The 22938-nt window shown below is 46.2% G+C and overlaps 1 protein-coding gene across 8 annotated transcripts in view; it reads left to right on the top strand.

Annotated features, from left to right (window-relative positions):
* PATL1 (PAT1 homolog 1, processing body mRNA decay factor) overlaps positions 1–22938 on the top strand; it is a 166867-nt gene that overhangs the window by 106175 nt on the left and 37754 nt on the right. For 6 of the 8 annotated variants that reach the window (XR_003852479.1, XM_029575735.1, XM_029575736.1 and 3 more), the window contains exons 14-16: positions 8494–8642; positions 8910–9069; positions 9344–9637. Coding sequence is in view for 6 of the 8 variants with exons in the window: in XM_029575735.1 (XP_029431595.1) it covers positions 8494–8642; positions 8910–9069; positions 9344–9637 (603 nt within the window). In the remaining 2 variants the exon portion in view is untranslated. The remainder of the gene's footprint in view (positions 1–8493; positions 8643–8909; positions 9070–9343; positions 9638–22938) is intronic. The other 2 variants (XR_003852480.1, XM_029575738.1) reach the window with 1 other exon arrangement.

The raw sequence follows: 22938 nt of genomic DNA, 5'->3' as shown, positions 1-22938 counted from the left end.
ACAAGGAGCTCTCAACTCTCTCAAGCTCACAATAGATCTACTCCATTCATTGGGATTCCTAATCAACTACCAAAAATCCCATTTCATACCATCTCATCTGTTACAATGAATTAAACACCATAACGTCAAAAGCTTTCCTTCCAAAAGACCGTGCACAGACACTTGCCTCGTTAGCAGACTCTCTACGCACACGGATGCATGTGTCAGCCCATCAATGCCTCACTCTTCTGGGTCACATGGCCTCCACAGTTCATGTCACTCCTATGGCCAGGTTAGCCATGAGAGTCACTCAATGGACACTGAGAGGGCAGTGGATACAAGCCATTCAACCACTCATACAAGCCATTCAAATAACTCAACAACTATGGTCCTCGCTCCTCTGGTGGACGAACATGAACAACTTGCTCACAGGCCTACCTTTCCAACAACCAATTCCGCAAGTAATGTTTAACTACAGATGCATCCACCTTAGGGTGGGGAGCACACGTTGGACATCTCCAAACTCAAGGTACTTGGACAAAACTCGAAGCCACATTTCAGATAAATTTCTTAGAGCTTCGAGCTATACGTTATGTGCTGCATGCGTTCAAGGGCTGCCTTTCCCACAAGACTGTTCTGATACAGACAACATAGTAGCCATATGGTACAGAAACAAACAAGAAGGTACGGGCTCGTATCTCCTTTGTCAAGAAGCAGCACAGATTTGGGACTGGGCCCTAACACACTCAATGTTTCTCTGGGCCACTTATCTGGCAGGCATTCACAACGTAGTAGCAGACCGCCTCAGTTGCCAATTCCAACCTCTCGAATGGTCCCTGGATCCCTTAGTAGCGACCAGGATATATCAACGTTGGGGTCAACCAACAGTAGACCTCTTTGCATCAGCACTGAATCACAAAGTGGACAATTTTTGCTCCCTGCACAAGCAGAGAAACCGGTTACCCAGAAACGCCTTTGCTCGCCACTGGAATTCAGGCCTTCTATACGCATATCCTCCAATATCGCTGATAACCAAGAGTCTAGTGAAGCTACAACAGGACAAAGGGTCCATGATACTCATAGCCCCATATTGGCCTCTACAAGTATGGTTTCCCATACTTCTCGATCTTTCCATTAGGGAACCAATTCGCCTGAGCACAGCACCCACTCTCATAACTCAGGATCAGGGCAGGTTGCGTCATCCCAACCTTCAATCTCTATCCCTCACAGCATGGATGTTGAAAGCTTGATCCTACAACCTCTCAACCTTTCCTCTAATGTCTCTCAAGTGCTTGTAGCTTCACGCAAACCTTCCACACGAAAAAACTATCGTTCTGAGTGGAAAAGATTTACCATGTGGTGTACACAAGAAGGTATTGACCCTTTCTCCTGTCCCACATCATCACTCTGGTCTCCAGACCTCATCCGTAAGAGTACAGTGCAATCTCAGCTTATCATAATACCATCGGGGATGCACCGATATCAGTGCAACCCCTTATTAGTAGGTTTATGAGAGGTTTAATTCAACTTATTTATTATTATTATTATTATTATTATTTAATTTCTTTTTCCTATACCGATGCTCAAGACTAGGTCTTATCGTACCGGTTTACAATGTAACTGAGGGGAAACCAATTAACATCAAGGTAGAAAGTAAAGTTACATTAAACAGGGAGCATAAAACCTGGGCAATGGAAGACAGTACAGAGTTTAAACTAAGAAACAATTAGAGAGAGATAAATATATAAATCAACAAAAACTGTAAGATACAAAAACATAGGTTTATCCTAGGCAGTTATTAGCCTGGTATGTCCAGAGGGAGAAGGAAAAGGTGAGGTTGGGTGGGGGGAAGGGATTGGGGAGGGGTGGGGGAGTGGGAGTCAGTGATGGTTGAGGAGATCCTTCAGCGGTAGGCTTCTGCGAACAGCCAGGTTTTCAATTTCTTTCTGAAAGTTGAATGGCATTGTTCTTGGCGTAAGTCTTGTGGAAGTGAATTCCAATGTAGTGGACCTGCTGTTGAAAGAGCTCGCTTGTGAATAGTGTTGTGGACCGATGATTTGTTGGGGGGGGCCTTGAGCGAACCTTTGTAGGCAGTTCTGATCGGTCTTGCGGAAGTATGTAATTCAAGTGGGAAGGTGAGTTGGAGAGTGGATTGCTGGTAGACTGATTTGTGGATGATGGTGAGAGCCTTGAAAAGTATTCTATATTGGATGGGCAGCCAGTGTAGAATTTTTAGTATTGGTGTGATATGGTCCTTGCGACGAGTGTTTTTAAGGATCCTAGCCGCTGCATTTTGCAGCATCTGAAGAGGTTTGGTGGACGAAGCGGGCAGACCAAGTAATAGAGCGTTACAATAGTCGATCTTTGAAAACAGTATGGCTTGAAGCACCGAACGGAAATCCTTGAAGTGTAAGAGCGGTCTAAGTTGCTTCAGGACCTGTAGCTTGAAGAAGCATTCTTTGGTTGTGGCGTTAATGAATTTTTTGAAATTCATTCTAGAGTCAAGGGTGGCCCCAAGATCTCTGACCTGGTTTGCTAATGGGATGCTAGCATTATTTGCGAGGGGGTTGTTGTCACAAGGGGAGATAACCAGTAGTTCCGTTTTGGAAGTATTTAGGACCAAATTGAGACTCGAGAGCAGAAGGTTGATGGCGTGTAAGCAGTTGTTCCAGAAATTTAGAGTAGAGATGGGGTCTGAGATGGGGATTATGATTTGTACATCGTCCGCGTATATAAAGTGGGTGAGATTGAGACTATTGAGTAGCTGGCATAAAGGGAGTAGATATATATTGAACAGGGTAGGGGAAAGAGACGAACCCTGAGGTACACCTTGGTTTGATGGAATGGAGTGAGATTCTTTGTCATTTATTTTGACTTTGTAGTGTCTGTTGTTCAGAAAGGATGTGAACCAGAGCAGTGCAGAGCCGGATATGCCTATTTCCATTAAGCGGCTTATGAGGATAGTGTGGTTTACCGTGTCGAACGCGGCAGAGATGTCGAGAAGGGCTAGCAGGTAAGATTGTCCCTTGTCAAGGCCCATCAGGATGTTGTCCGTTAGAGAAAGAAGGAGGGATTCTGTGTTTAGGCGTTTCCTGAATCCGAATTGAGAGGGGTAGAGAATATTGTGGGAGTCAAGGTAGTCTGTGAGTCGGATGTTGACAAGCTTTTCCATTAGCTTGGCTATAAAAGGTAGGTTTGCAATGGGGCGGAAGTTTGCAGGGTCGGCTGGGTCCAGGTTGGGTTTTTTAAGTAAGGGTTTAAGTGAAGCAATTTTTTTTTTTAGAATTTGTATTTATTCATTTTTTCAACCAAGAAATAATACAAACAACGAATAACATTCCCTATGTTAACTCCCCCTCCCCCCCCCCCACCAATCCCGCCCCGCTCATGCAATCCGTAAGGGGGTGTCCAAGAATGTAGGAGGGAGAGCGAGCCACACTCCCCTCCAAAGTGGTCGACTATGAATCCTGAAAAGCAGTCTCAGTGTCCGTGGGTTCTGCAGCATCCAGGTCTGGGGTCTGGTCCGGACTCCAAGGATCATAATAGGGTCCAATGTGTGGAGCGAGAGAAGACGTGAACCCCGCCCACACCTGGGGCGTTGTAATAGATTTCCGTAGTACAGTGTCCTTAGCAACAGCATATTCCATAGAGCAGAGCCACATCATTTTGTGAAACCAGTGATCATGACTGGGAGGATGAGGATTGAGCCAATGTGCCAGTATCACTTGTTTCCCCACAAGCCCCGCTTTCTTAAGAAAAAGTTCAGTCGCCGGTGTGAGGGATAGGTAAGGAGGCGTGTCCCGGCCAAAAAGCCATAGATTAGGGGTAAGCGGCAGCTTGGTATGAAGAAAGGTCGAGCAGGCTCTACACACCTGTCTCCAAAAATTGGTAATAGGCAGACAGTCCCAGAAACAGTGGAAATAATCACTATCCTCCTCTCCACATTTAGGGCAGCACGAGGACTGCGTTATATTCATGTGCTTGGCTCGGAGTGGAGTGATGTGGCTCTGCCAAAGAAATTTATAATAAGTCTCACGAAGCAGTACATTTTCAGAAACATGAGGTATTTCATCGAAACATTTTTGAAATTCCGCCAGGGTTAAGGAAAATAACGGCCATGTCACCCATCTGGCATATAAAAGATCCAAATTCTGTAGGGTTGCTAAACCCACCATCTCTTTGTAGTAGTATGATATGGAAGCTTTAGTATTTTTCCTCCCATAAACCAGGTCTCTGAGGGTGTAAACCGCAGGGTGATTGGTGATGTGCGGTCGCATAGTCTGTAAAAAATGTACAATCTGTATGTAAGCATACTGATCCGAATCTTGGAGTGCGAAGTTCTGTTTAAGGGCGGCAAAAGAAAGCAGAGTCCCAGTCCCCCTATCATACAGATCAGAAAGAAAACAAAGCCCCGTTTGATTCCAGCGAAAGAAGGTCCCCTTGTCTTGCCCAGGAGGGAATAAATCATGACCAGTGATAGTGAGGAGAAGTGAAGCAATTTTTAAGGAGTCCGGGACCGATCCTTGATTGAGGGAGCAATTTATGATGTCTGCCAGCGGTTTAGCAATGGTGTTAGGGATGGTGAGAAGTAGTTTGGTCGGTATTTGGTCCAGAGGATGAGTGGAAGGTTTCATTTTCTTGATTATTGATTCAATTTCCAGGGAGGATGTCTGTTCAAGAATTTCTAGTGACGGTCTGTGGATATTTGGTGGAGGGTTATTAGTTGCGAGGCTTAATGGTTGCGAAGGGTTTGGAGCCATGTTAGTTGAAGCCAGGGGGGCAAGAAGGTTTTTGATTTTGTTATCAAAAAAGATAGCCAACTCTGTAGATTTGTTCTGGGCTTCTTCTTCTGGGATGGTGAGGGGCATAGGTGTGGTAAGGGCAGCTACATATGAGAACAGAGTTTTAGGGTCATATAAGAAGCCGTGTATTTTTTTGGCGTAGAAATCTCGTTTGGTGCGGGTAATGGATGTCCTATAGTAGCTCATTGCAGTTTTGTACGAAGCAAGTGAGGAAGGGGAGGAATCTTTCCGCCAGCGTTGTTCTTTGTGTTGTAGATGCTGTTTGAGTTTCCTTAGTTCGGTTGAGAACCAGGGTTTCTTGTTCGTGCGGGCTGGGTTGATAACTTTTGTTGTTACAGGGCAAATTCTGTTAGCTACTGAGTGTGTAATAGTTTGCCAGGAGTTCATAGCGGTATCCGCATCTGAGAAGTCCAGTTTAATTAGTTCTTCGGCCAGGCTGTTGTTGAGAGTGTCCATGGAACAGGGTTTCCTGAACTGGATCGAGGATTTAGTAACAATAGGGGTCAATTTTTGTTTTATATATAATTTTGTAGTTATCATCGAGTGATCTGACCAGGGGATGGGAGAGCAGGAAGGAGGGGTGATGGGCGAGATGGTTTCGTTAGTGAATATCAGGTCAAGCGTGTGGCCTGCCTTGTGTGTGGGGTTGTTTATAATTTGTTTGAATCCCATAGCCTGGAGAGAAAGGAGAAGGGCTTCGCAATTAGATGATAGGGTAGGGGAGTCAACATGGATGTTGAAATCTCCTAAGATAATAGCCGGTGAGTTAGTGTTGATGTGTTTGGCTATGGTTTCGATGAGTGGAGAAGGGTCGGATTCTAGGAGCCCCGGGGGGGCGTAAATAAGGCAGACTTGAAGCTGGGAGGATTTGAATAGTCCGATTTCTAATTTGATCGTTGATTTGAAGGCTTGTTGGGACAGTCTCAGTTCTTTTTTTGCTATTAACATTATTCCACCCCCTCTTTTTTTAGGTCTGGGGATAGAGAAGATGTCATATTGTTGTGTTGGCAACTGGTTAATAATGGCGGTGTCTGTGTTTTTTAGCCATGTTTCTGTAATGGCACAGATGTCCGGTTGGGTGTCCAGGAGGAGGTCGTTGAGCAAATGAGATTTTTTTGAGAGCGACTGGGAGTTGAAAAGGGTTAAGGTGATTAGAGATAATCCTAGGAATTGTGTTAGAGGGGAGATCATGATTGGAATCAGGGATCTCTTTGATCGTGGATTGAGCACGGGTGTATTCGCTCTGTGGGTGAGTAGGTGAGGGATGATCTGAATGGGGAAAGTTTGTAGCATGCTGTCTTTTTACGAAGAAATTGCAGGTGGATAAGATTGTTGGATGACTACTGGGTGTTGGAGTGGCTTGATGAGTGCTAGATGCTGGATTGACTGGAAGAATGCTGGATGCTGGGGTGACTAGAAGATTGCTAGAGGGATGGTGGAGTGACTGGACGAATGCTGGTTGCTGGAGTGACTGGATGAGTGCTGCTGGAGACTGGATGTGCTGCTGGAGACTGGATGAGTGCTGCTGGAGACTGGATGAGTGCTGCTGGAGACTGGATGTGCTGCTGGAGGCTGAATGAGTGCTGCTGGAGACTGGATGTGCTGCTGGAGGCTGAATGAGTGCTGCTGGAGACTGGATGTGCTGCTGGAGGCTGAATGAGTGCTGCTGGAGACTGGATGTGCTGCTGGAGGCTGAATGAGTGCTGCTGGAGTGGCTAATTAGTTTTAGTTTCGTTTTAGGTATCTTTGTTCTTTGCCCCTCGTCTCTCCTGCACGTCTCACCTCGAGTGTCTGGTGAGCAGGCTTTTGCCCCGGATGGGCCGCGCCGATCGCGCAAGCCTCGGCAGGGGGGAGGAGGAAGCGGTTGGGTGCAGGTGGGCGCCGGGATGTAGGCCGCCGAAATGATATATATGGCAATAGATTCTTCCGCGGGTATGGCTCGGGACTTCCTCGGGGCTGTACGAAGGGGCGAAACAAAGGGGCTTGTTTCGCCCCTTCGGCGCGCGACGCCGGACGTAATGCTGATTTAAAGCCCCTCAGGGCTGGCTCCTATTGGTGGAGCTGGATCGGGGGCGGGGCTCCCTTTCGGCGCGGTTTTTGTATTGTTTAGATGCGTCTTTAGGTTTTTAAAAGATGCAATCTTTACTTATCTGTCTTTTGCCGCGTTATCGTCGCCGGGTTCCCCCGGGTGGGGAGAGTGAAGCCCAGACCTTCCCCCGGCGGGGCTCGGCGCCGGTTGCGCAGGCCTTCCCCGATCGTGGCAGATGAAGAGGAGGAAATGGCGCCGGACGTAATGCTGATTTAAAGCCCCTCAGGGCTGGCTCCTATTGGTGGAGCTGGATCGGGGGCGGGGCTCCCTTTCGGCGCGGTTAAACCTTAAACCTTAAACCTTAAACTTAAACCTCCACACCGACCACCAGTCACAGAATGGGACCTTAATGTAGTATTAACGAGGCTCATGCGTTCTCCCTTTGAACCCATGGATTCCTGTGATGTTAAATTTCTCACTTGGAAGACTGTCTTCTTAATAGCCATTACATCTGCTAGAAGGGTTAGTGAGTTACAAGCACTTGTCACATACTCACCCTATACAAAATTCCTACATGACCGAGTGGTACTCCGTACACATCCAAAATTTCTTCCCAAGGTAGTTACGGAATTCCACTTGAATCAGTCCATAGTCTTGCCTACTTTCCTCCCAAAACCACACTCTCACCAAGGTGAGAGGGCTTTACACACCTTAGACTGTAAACGTGCGCTTACATATTACTTAGATCGCACTACAGCCCATAGAAATCCACCCAGCTCTTTGTTTCTTTTGATAAAAATAAACCTGGGAAAGCTGTGTGCAAACAAACTCTAACTGGCTTGCAGATTGTATAGAGTTCTGTTATGAAAAAGCAGGCCTCCCTCTCCAAGGGCGAGTAAAGGCACACTCAGTAAGAGCAATGTCCACCTCAGTAGCACACTATCGTTCAGTGCCAATAGCTGACATATGTGAAGCCGCAACATGGAGTTCTCTTCATACTTTTGCAGCTCACTACTGCCTGGACAAGGAAGTCTGTCTTAAAGAACTTGTTTCCAGTATAGTGCCAACTCCTTCCACATCCAACCTGCTGTGATTTCAGGCTGCGTCATTTTTCCCAACAGTACACCAGTTGTTGTGCCCATTGCACAAGTTGTACGCTGTTGGTCCAACACACAGATGACTCAGCCTGTAGCTTGCTAATCACCCATATGTGAGGACTAGCATCCTGCTTGTCCTGGGATAAAGCAAAATTGCTTACCTTGTAATAGGTGTTATCCCAGGACAGCAGGATGTAATCCTCATGAAACCCACCCGCCACCCCGCGGAGTTGGGTCCGATACTTTTTATTATTTTATTTTTGGCTAAAGCTTATTGCTACAAACAAGACTGAAGGGAGACCCCTGTGGCTCGAGGGATCATGGCATGCTGGGCATGCTCAGTGGCCTCACTGGGCCAGTCAAAAGTTTCTAGAAACTTTGACAGAAAGATTTCTGTGATAGGGCTCCGTCAGTGAAGCCACCCATATGTGAGGACTACATCCTGCTGTCCTGGGATAACACCTATTACAAGGTAAGCAATTTTGCTTTGTCTTTCAACAACTGGAATAGAATGGGTGATTTCACCATTGGGAGCATCTGGTGAACCTTGCGTGCTCACCTTCATCTTTTCCATTTGATCTTGTAGACATTCTCCCTCCTTCTGGATGTTGAGGATTATGAGAGACGTTATCTGCAGAGTCATGACTCTGAGCGCCCTGCTCTTATAGAGGACAGAAAGCAAAAGATATTGGAAATGTATGAGAATCTAAGGGGAAAAGTTGCCTATAATGAGAGGTAAGAAAGAGCTGTAGTCGCATTCTGAGAGGAAAAATCCCATGTGTTATGAGCAACAGCTGCCTCCTGGAACCTGGAGGAAACACATTTCTAGCCGCAGGATTGTGTGTGTGAGCCTGCATTTATTGAGAGGTGAGAAACAGATTTGTCATTAAAGTTGAGAAAATTGGAAGAATCATAAGAGGAAAGACTGGGCTTTCACAGAAATAGCAGTTAGTTATTTATATATCTCTTCCTTTTTCTCATGCACCTTTTCTTTTCTGGCAGGTTGAATGAAGATCACTTTGTGCAGATCATGTGCATCCGAAAAGGGAAGCGAATGGTTTCCCGGATCCTACCCTTCCTCTCAGTACAACATGCAGCCATCCTGCTCAGAGGCATTGCACATAACCTGCCTTTTCTTATCAAGAAGGACATCCAGGATGAGGTAACTAAAGTTAAGGAAAAAAAACCCAGCATGTAGTAGGGGAGAGGGTAGGATGCTAAGCATTTTTAAAAAGTTCTCTGGCTCTTGATTAAGGTGTTTTGAAAGATTATGGCTGTCAACTAAACCCTGGAGTCTATCCCATATTTATCACCATTCAGATCCTTCCAGGTTAGATTCTTTGGCCCTCAGAGGTGTTTCTGACTTTTCATGTATGTTTACAGAATCTCCTGATCATTAGTGATTTCAGTTTGCATTTTGGTCACTCTCCCCACAGGTCAAGGTATTTGTGAAGGGTTGTGGGTCAGTGAGCCCATTGTGCTGCGGTGTAATTGATGCAGCCTTGAGGGCAAGCCCAGGAGGTTTACGCCAGCAGCTGGCAGACGTGCCCTGTAGCGGGAAAATCTGGAGCTTCACCTTTACCAGCTGCGTCCCCCGCAGGATGAGTCCTTGGGTTCTAGCTGCCGGCAGAACTTGGAACATAAGAACATGCCATACTGGGTCAGACCAAGGGTCCATCAAGCCCAGCATCCTATTTCCAACAGTGGCCAATCCAGGCCATAAGAACCTGGCAAGTACCCAAAAACTAAGTCTATTCCATGTTACTGTTGCTAAAGGCAGTGGCTATTCTCTAAGTGAACTTAATAGCAGGTAATGGACTTCTCCTCCAAGAACTTATCCAATCCTTTTTTTAAACACAGCTATACTAACTGCACTAACCACATCCTCTGGCAACAAATTCCAGAGTTTAATTGTGCGTTGAGTGAAAAAGAACTTTCTCCGATTAGTTTTAAATGTGCCCCATGCTAACTTCATTAGACGGATCCCATGGGCTGTGAAGGTAGCTAAAGTCCAAAGCACAGTGGGGTCAGGGCAGGCAGCTAGCAAGAGTGGTTGGTTCCAGGCAGGGGGTCAGGTCCAGGCGGCAGGCAATCGTGGTCAGGTGCAAGCAAGAAGTCAAGATCTGGGGAGTCAAGCCAAGGGAAGATGCAGATACACAGAAGACACTGAATGAGACAGGCAAAGCTGTGAACTGAACTCCCTCTGGTCCAAAAGGATGTGAAGGGGAAGCCTGAGCCTTTTAGCCAGTTCAGACGCAGATGGAAGACCTGGGAGGGGTGTGAAATGAGCCATCTTGGAAAAGCTATCCACTACCGTTCATATGGTGGTGTTGCTACCAGAGCGGGGAAGGTCTGTGTTCAAGTGGGTTTCAGGGTTCCTGGGGGGCTGGTAATGGCTGAAACAACTCCTGAGTCATGCTCGCACACTTACTCATGGAATATGTGAGGCAAGACTTTATGTAACACTTCATGTCTGTCTTTATCTGAGGCCAGCAGTAGTTTCGCACGATTAATTCCAAAGTTCAGGTGATTCCTGGGTGCCCTGCCAAGCGGGAGTCATGAGCCCATTGAAGAATCTTCTGTCGCAGGTGCCATGGCACCGCAATTTGTCCCAAGAGGAACTGTAAATATGGCAGCAACCATAATCATTGCAGGGTCAATGTTATGCCGTGGAGATTTCAGCGAGCCTTCAGTAACAAAGGATAGAGGGCATCGGCTCATCTGTTCTCCATGGGATGGTACCGCAATGCAAAGTCAAACACATTTTTTGTTTTAAAAATGTGATCAGCGAGCTTGTTAGGGGTTCAGCCTCTGTGCTTGTACTAGATGTTCTAGGTTTTTGTGATCCATATAGATAAGTTACTGGGTGCTTGGCTTCTTCCAAGGCTAGCTTGAGTACTAGTAACTCATGATCTCCAACGTTGTAATTTTCCTCTGCCGGAGAGAATTTCTTTGAAAAGTAGGAGCAAGTCACCAGGGTACCATTATGGTTATGCTGCATGAAGACAGCACCTAACCAGAGGGTTGATGCATATGTCTCCTGGATGAATGGCTTGGATGGATCTGGGTAGTGTAGGCATGAATTAAGAATGTACTCCTCTTGGAGGTTTGGATAGCATCCGTAGTCCAGTTGTTGTCTGAGCCTCTTATTTAAGACTGTGAGCTGGGCCATCAGGGAGGAGTAATCATGGATATGTTGCTGATAGTAATTTGCAAATCCCAGGAAGTACTGCAGCGCCTTTGATTCACATTTACCCATTCTAGTTCTCTCATTATTTTATTGACCTCTATCATATCCCCCCTTAGCCGGCCATTCTCCAAGCTGAGAGCCCTCTAGCTTTACCTCATAGGGGAGCCATTCCATCCTCTTTATCATTTTGGTTAATCTTCTCTGTACCTTCTCCAGTGCAACTATATCTTTTTTTTGATGAGGTGACCCAAATTGCAAACAGTACTCAAGGTGCATTCTTACCATGGAGTGATACAGAGGTATTATGACAATCTCCGTTTTATTCACCATTCTCCTAGGACAAGCAGGATGGTAGTCCTCACAGATGGGTGACATCATCAGATGGAGCCCGGCACAAAAATCTTTTGTCAAAGTTTCTTAAATTTTGACTGGCACACTGAGCATGCCCAGCATGTACTATCCGCGTGTCCACGCGGGGTCCCTCTTCAGTCTCTTTTTTTTTTCCATGAAGTGGTTTCCTTGTGGTAGTGAATCTCTGCTCTTAGCTTATCCTTTTCAAAGTTTTTTCCTGGTCATTTTTGGTGCCGGGTCCCTCTTTGGTCAGTGCTGTCCAGCGTGCGGTAGATGTTTTAATTTTCCCTTCATGTGGTCAATTTCCAGCGAGTTGCCTCTCGGTGACCGACAGCCATCGACCGCTCGCCGGCTATTTTTCATGACATCATCCATTTTTTGCCAGTGTCCCCAGTGCTTGCGGACCATGTCGATTACTAATCCGCATGAGGTCTGTATCCTTTGCCTGGGGGCATCACACGATGTCAGTGTGCCATATGTTTGTTTATTTTATTTATTTAAAGATTTTTATATACCGACATACACTTTGATTATCACATCAGTTTATATAAAACATGAACTTTGCTTAGTAACGCTTTACAGGGAACTATTCATATATACGAGTAACTTGAAAAATTATAAATGTGAATACAGGATCTTAGCTTAAAACGAATAACATGAACTTGGTTTAGAGTATTTAACAGAAGATTATTTATCAGAGCGACTTATTAGGGGTAAGGTGGGAGGGAACACAGAGTTTGAGTTTTACGGAGAGTAAGGAAGACTAGGGGGGGAAAGGGGGGGTGGCTGGAGGAAACTGTGAAAAGATTAAAGGGGGGGAAGGGGGAGGTCTGGGAGGGGGGGACAAAGAGGGAGAGGAAATTGTGAGGGTGGGAGGGAGGAGGCCTGGGAGGGAGAGAGTAAGGTGGGAAAGCGGGAGGGGAGAGCCTGAGAGGGATTTAGCCAGTGTCAGTGTATGCCTGTTTAAACAGCCAGATCTTTAGTTTCTGCTTGACTTTCTTTGGGCAGAATTACTAGCATAGATTAACTGCATAGAGTTCCATAGGGCAGGACCGGCTATGGACAGCGATCGAGCTTTTGTTGATGCAAGGTTGTAGAGTTTGGGCGAGGGTGTGCATAGAGTTGCTAGGTATTGATTTCTGGTCGGTCTTGTGGAGGTGCGGAAAGTTAATGAATCTTTGAACCAATTCATGTCGGGGTTATGGATGGCTTTGTGGATGATGGAGAGAGTTTTCAATGGGGAGCCAATGTAAGTCCTTGAGGACGGGCGATATGTGTTCGTTTCTACGGGTGTTGGTGAGGATGCGGGCGGTAGCATTTTGAAGGATTTGGAGTGGGTGGATGGTGTTCTTGGGGAGACCTAGTAGGAGGGAGTTACAGTAGTCGATTTTCGAGAAGATGGTTGCCTGTAGTACTGTACGAAAATCGGAAAGATGGAGGAGGGGTTAAGTTTTTTTCAGGGTATATAGTTTGAAGAAGCACTCTTTAAGTGTGGAATTGATACATTTTTTGAAGTTCATATGGTTATCTAGAGTGACACCAAGGTCTCTAACATACTGTGTGAAAGCGATTGCTGTGGGGGGGCATGTGGAGGCGGGAGAAGTCAGTGCTATGTTGCGGTGTGATGAGCATAAGTTCTGTTTTGGCAGTGTTAAGGGCAAGATGCATATTGGATAGGAGATTGTTAATTGCAGATAAGATGGATTCCCAAGAGTTAATGGCCTTGGGTAGGGAGTTGTTAACTGGTATGAGAATCTGCACATCATCTGCGTATATGAAGTGTGGGAGACTAAGTTCAGACAGTAGGTGGCAGAGGGGCAGTAGATAAATGTTGAATAGGGTAGAAGATAGAGAGGAGCCTTGCGGGACACCCTGATTAAGGGGGATGGCTTTGGATTCATGGTTTCCAATTTTGATTTTGTATTGCCTGTTACTGAGATATGAAGTCATCCAGCTGAGGGCAGCTCCAGTTATTTCAATTTCACTGAGTCTCTGTATGAGGATATTGTGGTTAATAGTGTCGAAGGCTGAAGAAATGTCTAGGAGGGCCAAGATGTATGATTTACCTTTGTCAAGGCCTTTAATGAGGTGATCTGTCATAGAGAGTAATAGGGTTTCAGTACTGTGGTACTTTCGGAAATCATATTGTGAAGAGGATAAAAGTAGCTGGTTGTCGAGGTAATCTGTGAGTTGGTGGTTAATTGCTTTTTCAAGGATTTTAGATATGAGAGGTAAATTAGAGATCGGTCGGTAGTTAGATGGATCCGAAGGATCAAGTTTAGGGTTTTTTTAATATGGGCTTGACAATCGTTTGTTTGAGGGGGTTAGGTACTGAGCCAGAAGTGATGGAGATGTTTATGATGTTGGCTATGGGTTGGGCAATTATGTTAGGAATGGAGAGGAGATATTTAGTGGGGATAGTGTCTGTAGGATGAGATGATGGTCTTAATCTCTTGAGGATGGCTTCAACTTCTGTTGTGGCTATAGTTTCAAATGAATTAAGTTTTGTGGTGAGGTTGTTAGGGGGAGTCTTGCTAGGTGGTGTGGTAGAGGGGAAATGTCATATCAGTGTGTTAATTTTATCCTGGAAATAAAGTGCGAGGTCCTCGCATTTAGTACTGGCTTCATCGTCTGGGATGTGGGCATGAGGAGGTTTAGTAAGGGAGGCCACAAATTCAAAGAGGGCACGGGCATTGTACTGAAGTTGGTGAATCTTTTGGGCGTAGAAATCTCTTAGTTTTATTTAGCATTTCATGGTAGTTATGGAGGGATGTTTTTTAGCGAGGAGTGTGGGTGTTGGGTCTTTGCACCAACTTTTTTCAAGCTTTCTAAGCTGAGGTTTCATCTTTTTCAGGTTATGTGTATACCAGGGTTTTAATTTATTGTTTTGAGAGGAGCTTATTTCTCTGGATTGCAGTGGGCACATTTTTTCTGCCACAGTGTTGGTGAGGTTGTGCCAAGATGCTAGAGCCGAATCAGCGTTAGAGAGATCTAAGCTGTCCAAGGTGCCTGATGGAATGTGATGAGGTCATCTCTATTGCATGTTTTTCTGAAGTGTATGATGGTTTTTGGGTTTGTGGGGGGGAGGGGGTTACTAATGGAGCAGGTGGTTTTAATAAGAAAGTGGTCAGACCAGGGGATGGGAGAAAATGTGTGTGGGGGGGGGGGTCTGTTAGTATGAGTGAGTTTATGAAGATCAGGTCTAGGGTGTGTCCAGCTCGATGGGTGGGATTGTTAATAATCAATCTGAAGCCTATCGCCTTTAATGATTCTAGTATGGTGTCACAGGAATTTGTGCGAGGGGTTGAGTCAACATGAAGATTAAAATCTCCAAGGATGATGATAGGGGTGTCTATGTTAATATTCTTGGTGATATATTCAATGAGCAGAGAAGGGTTTGAGTCAAGAGTACCTGGGGGGGGGGGGGGGGGGGGGAGAGTATATAAGGCAGATTTGGAGAAATGGGGATTTGAAGAGACCTATCTCCAGCTTTGGTGGGGGGACATTAGGTTGATGTACTAGTTTGAGATTCTTTTTGGTTGCTAAGAGGATTCCTCCACCTCTTCTTTTAGGTCTGAGTATGGATATGATATCGTATGCATCTGTGGGTAATTGATTTAGTAGGACAATGTAGGTTTCTCTTATCCATGTCTCTGTGATAGCACAAATGTCTGGGTTGATGTCTAAGAGGGTGTCATTAAGGATAGGTATTTTTTGCCTATTGATTGCGCATTGAGTAGGATGAGGGATAAGGGAAAGGGTAGTCTGTGACCAGATGACCCCCAAAGGCCATTGTGCCTGGCTGGATAAGATGGAAAAGCTTTCCGGAAAGTCTGATCCATCTACTCCAGCATAGGGGGTGACGACACTGAGAGGCTGAGGGGAGCAGTTAGATACGCCATCCCTCTCTACCCCTCTGGGGGGTCACTCTCATGTGAGAGGAGCCAGTGATAGCAGTCTGTGGTGTTGTTGCACTCAAGGAAGTCAGGATTTTTACTTTCCTCTGCTCCAGAGAAAGACCCGGCCGAGCACAGAGAGAAGTCCCGCAAGCATAATCACCGGTCGCCATCGGCGCACTGCTCCGGGTCCAGTGCATCATCGGCGGCCACTGTGCCACCACCAAAGCAACTCTATGGGGAAGAGGCACCGTCCTCTATCAGATCCGGGAGTCCAAGGCATTCCCCATGGGTTGCGGTGCTGGACACTGAGTCTCCTCGGGGCTCTGAGGTTGCTCTGGTGACTCCTCCTCCTGCCGTCTTAACTACAGTGGACTTTCAGGAGGAGTTGGACTGCAGGGTTCAGCAGGCAATGCTCCAAGCCCTGAGGGTTATTGAGCCGATGTCGGAGCTTGTGCTGTTTCTCTTGGCACCCCTACTAGATGTTCTTCTGGGGACCATTAGTTCCTCAGCGGCCACCGATGCCCTCCGGAGCAATTCCCATTATCAAGTCTTCTGAGGAGGAAGAATCTGTGCGGCTGACGGTGCCCTCAGAGCCCTTAGTGCCGCAGCCAGGTTTCCCTGATCCTGTTCCCAGACCATCGGGGATCTCTGTGCCGTTAATACCTTCGGTGCCATCAATGCCCTCGATGCCAAACAGAGTCTTGGGCAGGGACCCTCCGTGCCGGTCCCCGATGGACCTTAGCGAGGAGGAGCCCCCCGTATGATCTCTGGGAGGATGATACAGCTGAGTCTTCCTCGAGGCACTCAGACGACCTCCTTTCTGAGCTGTCTCCGCCGGATGAGAGGCGTCAATCTCCTCCGGAGGATCTTTCCTTTGTGGGCATCATCCAGGTTATGGCCGAGGCCATTCCATTCCAGCTCCTCACTGAAGAGAACGCTTGTCACAAAATGCTGGAGATTACCCATCGTAAACACAATTGAAGAAACAATGAAACTGGCCAATATGTATCTTGAAATAATCAAACAACTCCTAAACCAAATGGAACTGGTAATAAACATTGATAAAACTGAATTCTTACACTTAGAACGAAAATATATACACCCTACACAAACTACAATCACAATCAAAAATAATCAAACTGTAGAGTTAGCAATAAAAGTACAGAATCTTGGGGTAATAATTGACCTTGAGCTTAACATAAAACAACACATTTTACAGAAATTAAAAGAAGGTTATGCTAAACTAATGATCCTTAAAAGGACCACAGACAGTGACGGCCTCCCTGCATGCAGACGGAGGAGCATGCCCTGACGGTGGCACCAGGCCATGAAGAGAGGTGAACCCGGAAGTGACTTCAATCCGCAGGATGGAATCCCAGCAGCGGTGTCCTGCCGCGGAAGGCGGGCTCAATGGTGGCGGCTCGGAGCCACGAAGACAGACTTCCTGGAGGTGGCACCAGGCCGCGAAGATGGAAGGAGACAGCGGCAGCCCTCCTACCACAGAGGGCGGCTTTAGGAGCGGCTCCCTGCCGCTCGGGAAGGACGTCTGCAGCAGCAGCAACAGGGTTGGAGGCAGCCTAGGCCGCAGAGAGGCAGTGGCGTGGAATTCGCCGGCCGCGGAGACAGCAGCGGCTTGGGCGGTGACCGAGAGTGGAGAGGCCGGTTTGAGGGATGGGCTCCGCGAGCAGGATCGTAACAACGTTGAGATAGGCTTTACCAATTTGAATTGGTTTAACACCACAGTTAGTGTCACAAAGTTCAATTTTATCCCCTGTTCTTTTTAAAATTTTTCTGTGATCATTATGTATTTTATTGAATTCATTTAAAGTGTTTTTTAAATGTTACATTGATGATGTTATGTTTTCGTATGGATGTGGACCCTGGGCTGAGGTGAGAGATGTCTCCGCCCACAGGGAGGAGCCCTGTGGGCTTCACCGCTGATAGGTGTGGTCTCAGTAGCTATGACACAGCTGTAGAATAGACTTTATTAGGGAGAGAGAGAGAGCATAACCCATGGAGTGGGGAATGCAGTCAAGTACAGTTCTTGAGCTGAGGGTATTCCCACGGTGACACCTCAGATGTAACGATCTGGTAGTAGTCCGCAGAGCTGGGTACGCAGAAGATGACTGTGCGGTGAAGATGATGTTGAGGTAGTCTGAGGTCCTGGAGCTCAGAAGATACTTGAGGATGAAGAAACAATATCCAACAACGCAGGGTAAGGTGTAGTGAATCCTGCTGGTGAGGACGCGGTAGTGGCACGGGGTACACTGTGGGGAAGCCAAGCAAGGCTTGGCAGAGATGAGCGAAGTGGTATTCACGAGGAATGGTTCCCAAAGATCAAGGCAGGAAGGCCCTCCAAGGAGCAGATAGCCTAGGAATGCGGAAGAGCCCATGAGGAGCGGGTACTCAGAGCGTTCACACACCAAGACAGGAACAGGAACCGGAAGTCCAAGGAGAAGCGGATTCAGCAATGAGAAGAACTCCTTGCTAACTCGTAGGAGCATTGGGCCAGTTTGTTTAAGTACAGGTAGTGAGATGACGTCATGTGGAGGGGATGCCCCTGAGGTTCCCGCCATGACGTGTACATAGGTGGCCCATGTGCATGCGCCTAAGTGACTCCAGAAGCAAGATGGCGGTCGGCAGCGCCCACACTGTCCCGGGAATGCCAGGGATGACGGCAGTGACTGGCAGAGGCTGCCATTCTTCCGAGAATAGATGGTGCAGCGAAAAAAGAGGTGAGAATGAGCGGTCGCAGCCGTCTGCATCCGACGGGCGCAACAGGTGTACAATAGCTTTTTTAGCAGCAGGTGATATGGTAACCATTTCTCAAATTTCAAGTTGTTTAATCGCAGTTGGAAATTGGATGGACTCTTAACACACTAATCTTAAAGTTTTCTAAGACCAAGGCCTAATGTCTTTCTAGAAAATCTAGACCATCACATTTAAACTCCATACCAGTAAATGAGGAATATGCTATTTTTGTGGTGCAAGTAAAAAATCAGGGGTTTTGTTTTGATAGCTCATTGAAGTATATTCCTCAATCGAAAGTTTAAGTTAAAAATGCTTCACCATATAAGAGAGTTTATGGACCCCTTGGATTTTAGAACTGTAATTCAAGCATTTATTCTAATGTCAATAGATTTTGCAATTCATTGTATATAGGCTTGCCAAAGAATCGACTACAAAATTTGGCAGCCCATTTAATGACAGACCGTTCCACATCATCATATTGTTTCCCAACTCCAGCGATTGCATTGGCTGTCATTTCTGTAGTGATTATATTTTAAGGTTTCAATTATGGTGTTTAAATCTTTGCAAGTTGACTCTCCTTTATATTTGATAAAGATGTTTGTGTGTTACTGTCCATCTCGAATTTTACATTCTTCTGACATTTTTTAGAGGTACTGTAAATTAGTGTAGTTCACCTGGATCGGCAGCAGGTCCTCCCGATAGGAATCTGGATGGCACTGATGATGAGGCCCATCATGACTCTGTAATGGATGGGGAAATTCCTCCAGGAGTGGAACTGTATAGGACTATGTTGTGGTTCTTTCATAGAGATGAGCTACCAGCGCTGATTTCCCAGACATTAAAGATACTGGGAGTACCTGGGGCAAATTCCATGTCTGAGCCAAATAAAAATCCCATTTTGGTTTATTTGCATAAAGTCTCTTGTTTTTTCACTATTATGGAGGATTTTCAAGAATTGATTGATCTTCAGTGGGGCACCTCGGAGGCTAATTTCAAAGGGGATCAGAGTTTGGAAGGCCTGTACCCCCTGGATTCAGTGGTGTGAGAGAGAGTTTGCGTTTTCTGAAAGTCGATGCATTTGTCTGTGCCGTCTGCAAGTGGATGACTATCCCCTTGGAAGGAGGAGCGGCCTTTAAGGATATACACGATAGAAGGATTAGGGCAATCCTCAAGCAAGCATTTGAAGCAGTGATGATGACCTTGCGGATAACTTCTTGTTGTTCCCTGGTTGCTCACTGTTTACTTCTCTCTCAGTGATCGGTACTGGCATTATCGGCATCAAAGGATATCGGCTTGGTCAGTCGTTCCATTGGTGCCATTGGCTGATAGGGGTGCTAGAGACTGGACACTGTCAAATTCCTCCAGGCCGAAAACATCGGGTTCCTCATCATCTGCCTCGGCCCCAGGGAAAGATCAAGGGAAGCCGAAGAAGCATCGGCATCAATCTCCATCAATGCACATTGACGGGCATGGAGATGTGCCAAACGCATGCTGTGATGCCCCTGAAGTGATTCTGCGGTGAGAAGCATCAGTCCTCCATCAGTCCTAATACCAGTCACCGGTTCAGAAGAGGATTGGGCCACCCTTCCTTCCTTCCAGTCAGTGTTGGCATTGGCAATGTTTGAGGAGGAGCTTGAGCAGTGAGTTCAACTGTTGGTCGAGCAGGCTATGCAGGGTATCTGTCCCGCAGCACAGACGGCACCGAAGCTAGCACCATCCATCTTAGAACTGCTGTTGGAGAAGCTCCATGCGCTCATTAGCACATTACTGACCCATCTGGCATCTGTTCTCAGGCCAGTGCGGGGCCCCAGAGTTTCCCCCTGCTGATACAGTGGTCTTGGCTGGTTTCTCGGAGGAGGAAGCTCCACCTAGACAGACTAAGATGCCGAGGCCTGCAGCCCCTCATCCAGTTTTGCCAGTGCGTACACCTCAGGATGAAGGTCAAGTGCCTAGGGCCTCATCCCCTGTCAGTTTCAGTGAGGATGAAGACCCTTAAGATCCCTGGCGAGATGACACCATGTAGTCCTCCTCTGAAAGCTCTGACGGTCTCTCCTCAGACCTTTCTCCTCCTGAAGATCGAAGGAAGTTTCCACCTGAGGGCTTAAACTTTGCAGGGTTTGTGAGGGTGATGGTGGAGGCCAATCCATTTGTTACTAAGAAAGGAGGATGTCAGGCACAAAATGCATGAGATCCTCCAATTTGTGGAGCTTCCTAAGGAGATTGTTGGGGTCCCTGTACATGACATTTTTAAGGAGTTATTGCTGAGGATGTGGGAACACCCCCTCACAGTGCCTCTCATGAATAAATAAGACTGACAGGGTTTATTTCGTCCAGAAGGCTCTCAGGTTTGAGAAGTCACAGCTTCCCCATTAGTCAATGGTAGTCGAATCTACTCTCAAGAGAGCCAAGCGGTCTCGGACTCATTCCTCGGCACCCACAGGGAAGGAATACAGAGCAATTGACATTCTTTCGAGAGAGGTTTTTTGGGAAACCACAGTCCCTGCCCACATAGCTTCTTTTCAGCTCTACATGAGCCAGTACTCGTGAGACATCTGGAAGCAGGTGCAGGAGGTGGCTTAGCAGTTGCTTCAGCAGGGCACCTCATGTTGCTGGTGCATAAGGGCCTGGAATGCAGGAGAGACAAGGTACGAACAATCTGTGGTTTTTGAGACTGCATCGAGAGTCTCTGCAGTGGGACTCGGTGCCCGCAGAATGGCATGGCTGTAGGCCTCACATCTCTGACCAGAAGTACAGGAAAGACTTGCTGACGTGCTGTGTACTGAGGAGAATCTCTTCAGAGATAGGGTGAGGGATGCAGTGGCCTAGCTCTAGACTACCATGAAACAATCCAACAACACTCTGCCAGCTGACCGGACCTATCCTCAGCAAGTAAGTCAGTGAGATCGGGGCAGAAGTCTTTTTCACCAGAGGAAGTACTATCCTCCACCCCCTCGCTCCCATCAGCAGCATCAGGGCTCTTGCAGCTGGCCCAGGCAGCAGAGAGCCATAAGGCCCAGCCGGTGACTCAGTCAACTCCAGGGATGGGGTTTTGACTGGGTCGTAGGGAGTGTAGCCAAGTTATCCCTACCCAGGGCAATAGATCTGCCAGTTGGGGGAAGGCTGCAGTACTTTGCAGACCAGTGGCCCAGTATAACCTCAGACCAGTGGATTATTTCCATCATCAGTCAAGGGTACTGACTGAACCTATTGGGTGCCCTGCCAAATTGCCCTCCAAGACCATTTTGGGGGTCAGTAGTGCATTAGGCGGTATTACTAGTGGAATATTGAGAATTCTACTAGCTTAGTAGTAGTAGTACAGTTGCCTAGCAAGTCTACCACCATTCTCTTTTAGTTTGTTTATTAACATTTATATCCCTCACGTATCTTATATTTACGATAGGTAAGAAAAATACATACACAATAAAATCCAGAACACAAACAAAAAGAATATAGTTGAGAAACAGAGATGTTAGTCTCAGGATACTGTCATCTTGCTGCTCAGCTGGAATCAAATGCTGAAGTAAATATGTTTTTAGCAGTTTCCTAAACTGCTTGGGACATTCAATTAGATGAAGAGAGTGATCTAGGAAGGTGTTCGAAATAATTAGGCCTGTTATAGAGAAAACACTGTCCTGAGTCTCACCCAGAAGAGTGTATAGAATGGAAGTTACCTCCAGCAGTCTTTAAATGGCCTAAAGCAGTGATCTGCCATGGTGGTAGATGCGCAATGTGAAGTTTAGCTCTGTGACATTCAGAATTGTATGAATTAGTGTGATTTATTTATATTTTACTCTCCACTGTAGAAGAAGCCAGTGTACAGAATATAGAACAGGAGTAACTGTTGATGAAAGCCAATATCCAGAACTCAGCAACACGAGTTCTATCTGATAATTTCTAAAGGTCTGAGAGAAGAAACCGGAAACCAAGGTGTAGCAAATTGCAGTAGTTTAATCCTGCTAAGATAGTGCTCGGAGAACCAGCTGAAAATCATCATCTGACATTAAAAGTTTCAACTGTCAAAGCATGCAAAGTTTGAACAAGGCAGCATGAGTAAAATTCTGGATAATAACCTGTATTCCACTGAGAAATAAATAAGCTGCTTCACTCATCAGTTCCAGGACTAGCTGCTCCATGAAGCCATCTAGAAACATAACCTCCCTGAGATTCCCATGATGTCACATTTACCCAGCTGATGTGGGAGAAATTGAAATCTCCCTTTATTATTGTCATCCCAATTTTATTAGCTGTTCTAGTCCATTTCATCCTGGTCAGGAAAACAGTAGTAGAATTTTATTCCATAAAAATTGCAGAGTAAAGTTTTTTTCCTACAGCACTTTATCCTACCTGATTCAATGGCCTGATTGACAAAGTGAAGAGTAGAAAATCACCTGGACCAGATAGTATACACCCCAGGGTTCTGAAGGAACTCAGAATTGAAATTTCAGATCTATTAGTAAAAATGTGTAACCTTTCATTAAAATCATCCATTATCCTGAAGACTGGAGGGTGGCTAATATAACCCCAATCTTTAAAAAGGGTTCCAGGGACGATCCAAGAAACTACAGACCAGTTAGCCTGACTTCAGTGCCAGGAAAAATAGTGGAAAGTATTCTAAATATCAAAATCACAGAACATATAGAAAGACATGGTTTAATGGAACAAAGCTGTTCTTATGTAAAGTCAGCATGGCTTTACCCAAGGCAAGTCTTGCCTCACAAATCTGCTTCCAGAAGTCTAAAAACTCCTTTTTGAAGGAGTTAATAAACATGTAGATAAAGGTGAACCGGTAGATGTAGTGTATTTAGATTTTCAGAAGGTATTTGACAAAGTTCTTCATGAG

This window comes from Rhinatrema bivittatum, chromosome 13, assembly GCF_901001135.1.
Source record: "Rhinatrema bivittatum chromosome 13, aRhiBiv1.1, whole genome shotgun sequence".
NCBI lineage: Eukaryota > Metazoa > Chordata > Amphibia > Gymnophiona > Rhinatrematidae > Rhinatrema > Rhinatrema bivittatum.
Note: the sequence above shows the minus strand (reverse complement) of the source record. Positions and strands in the feature narration are given on the sequence as shown.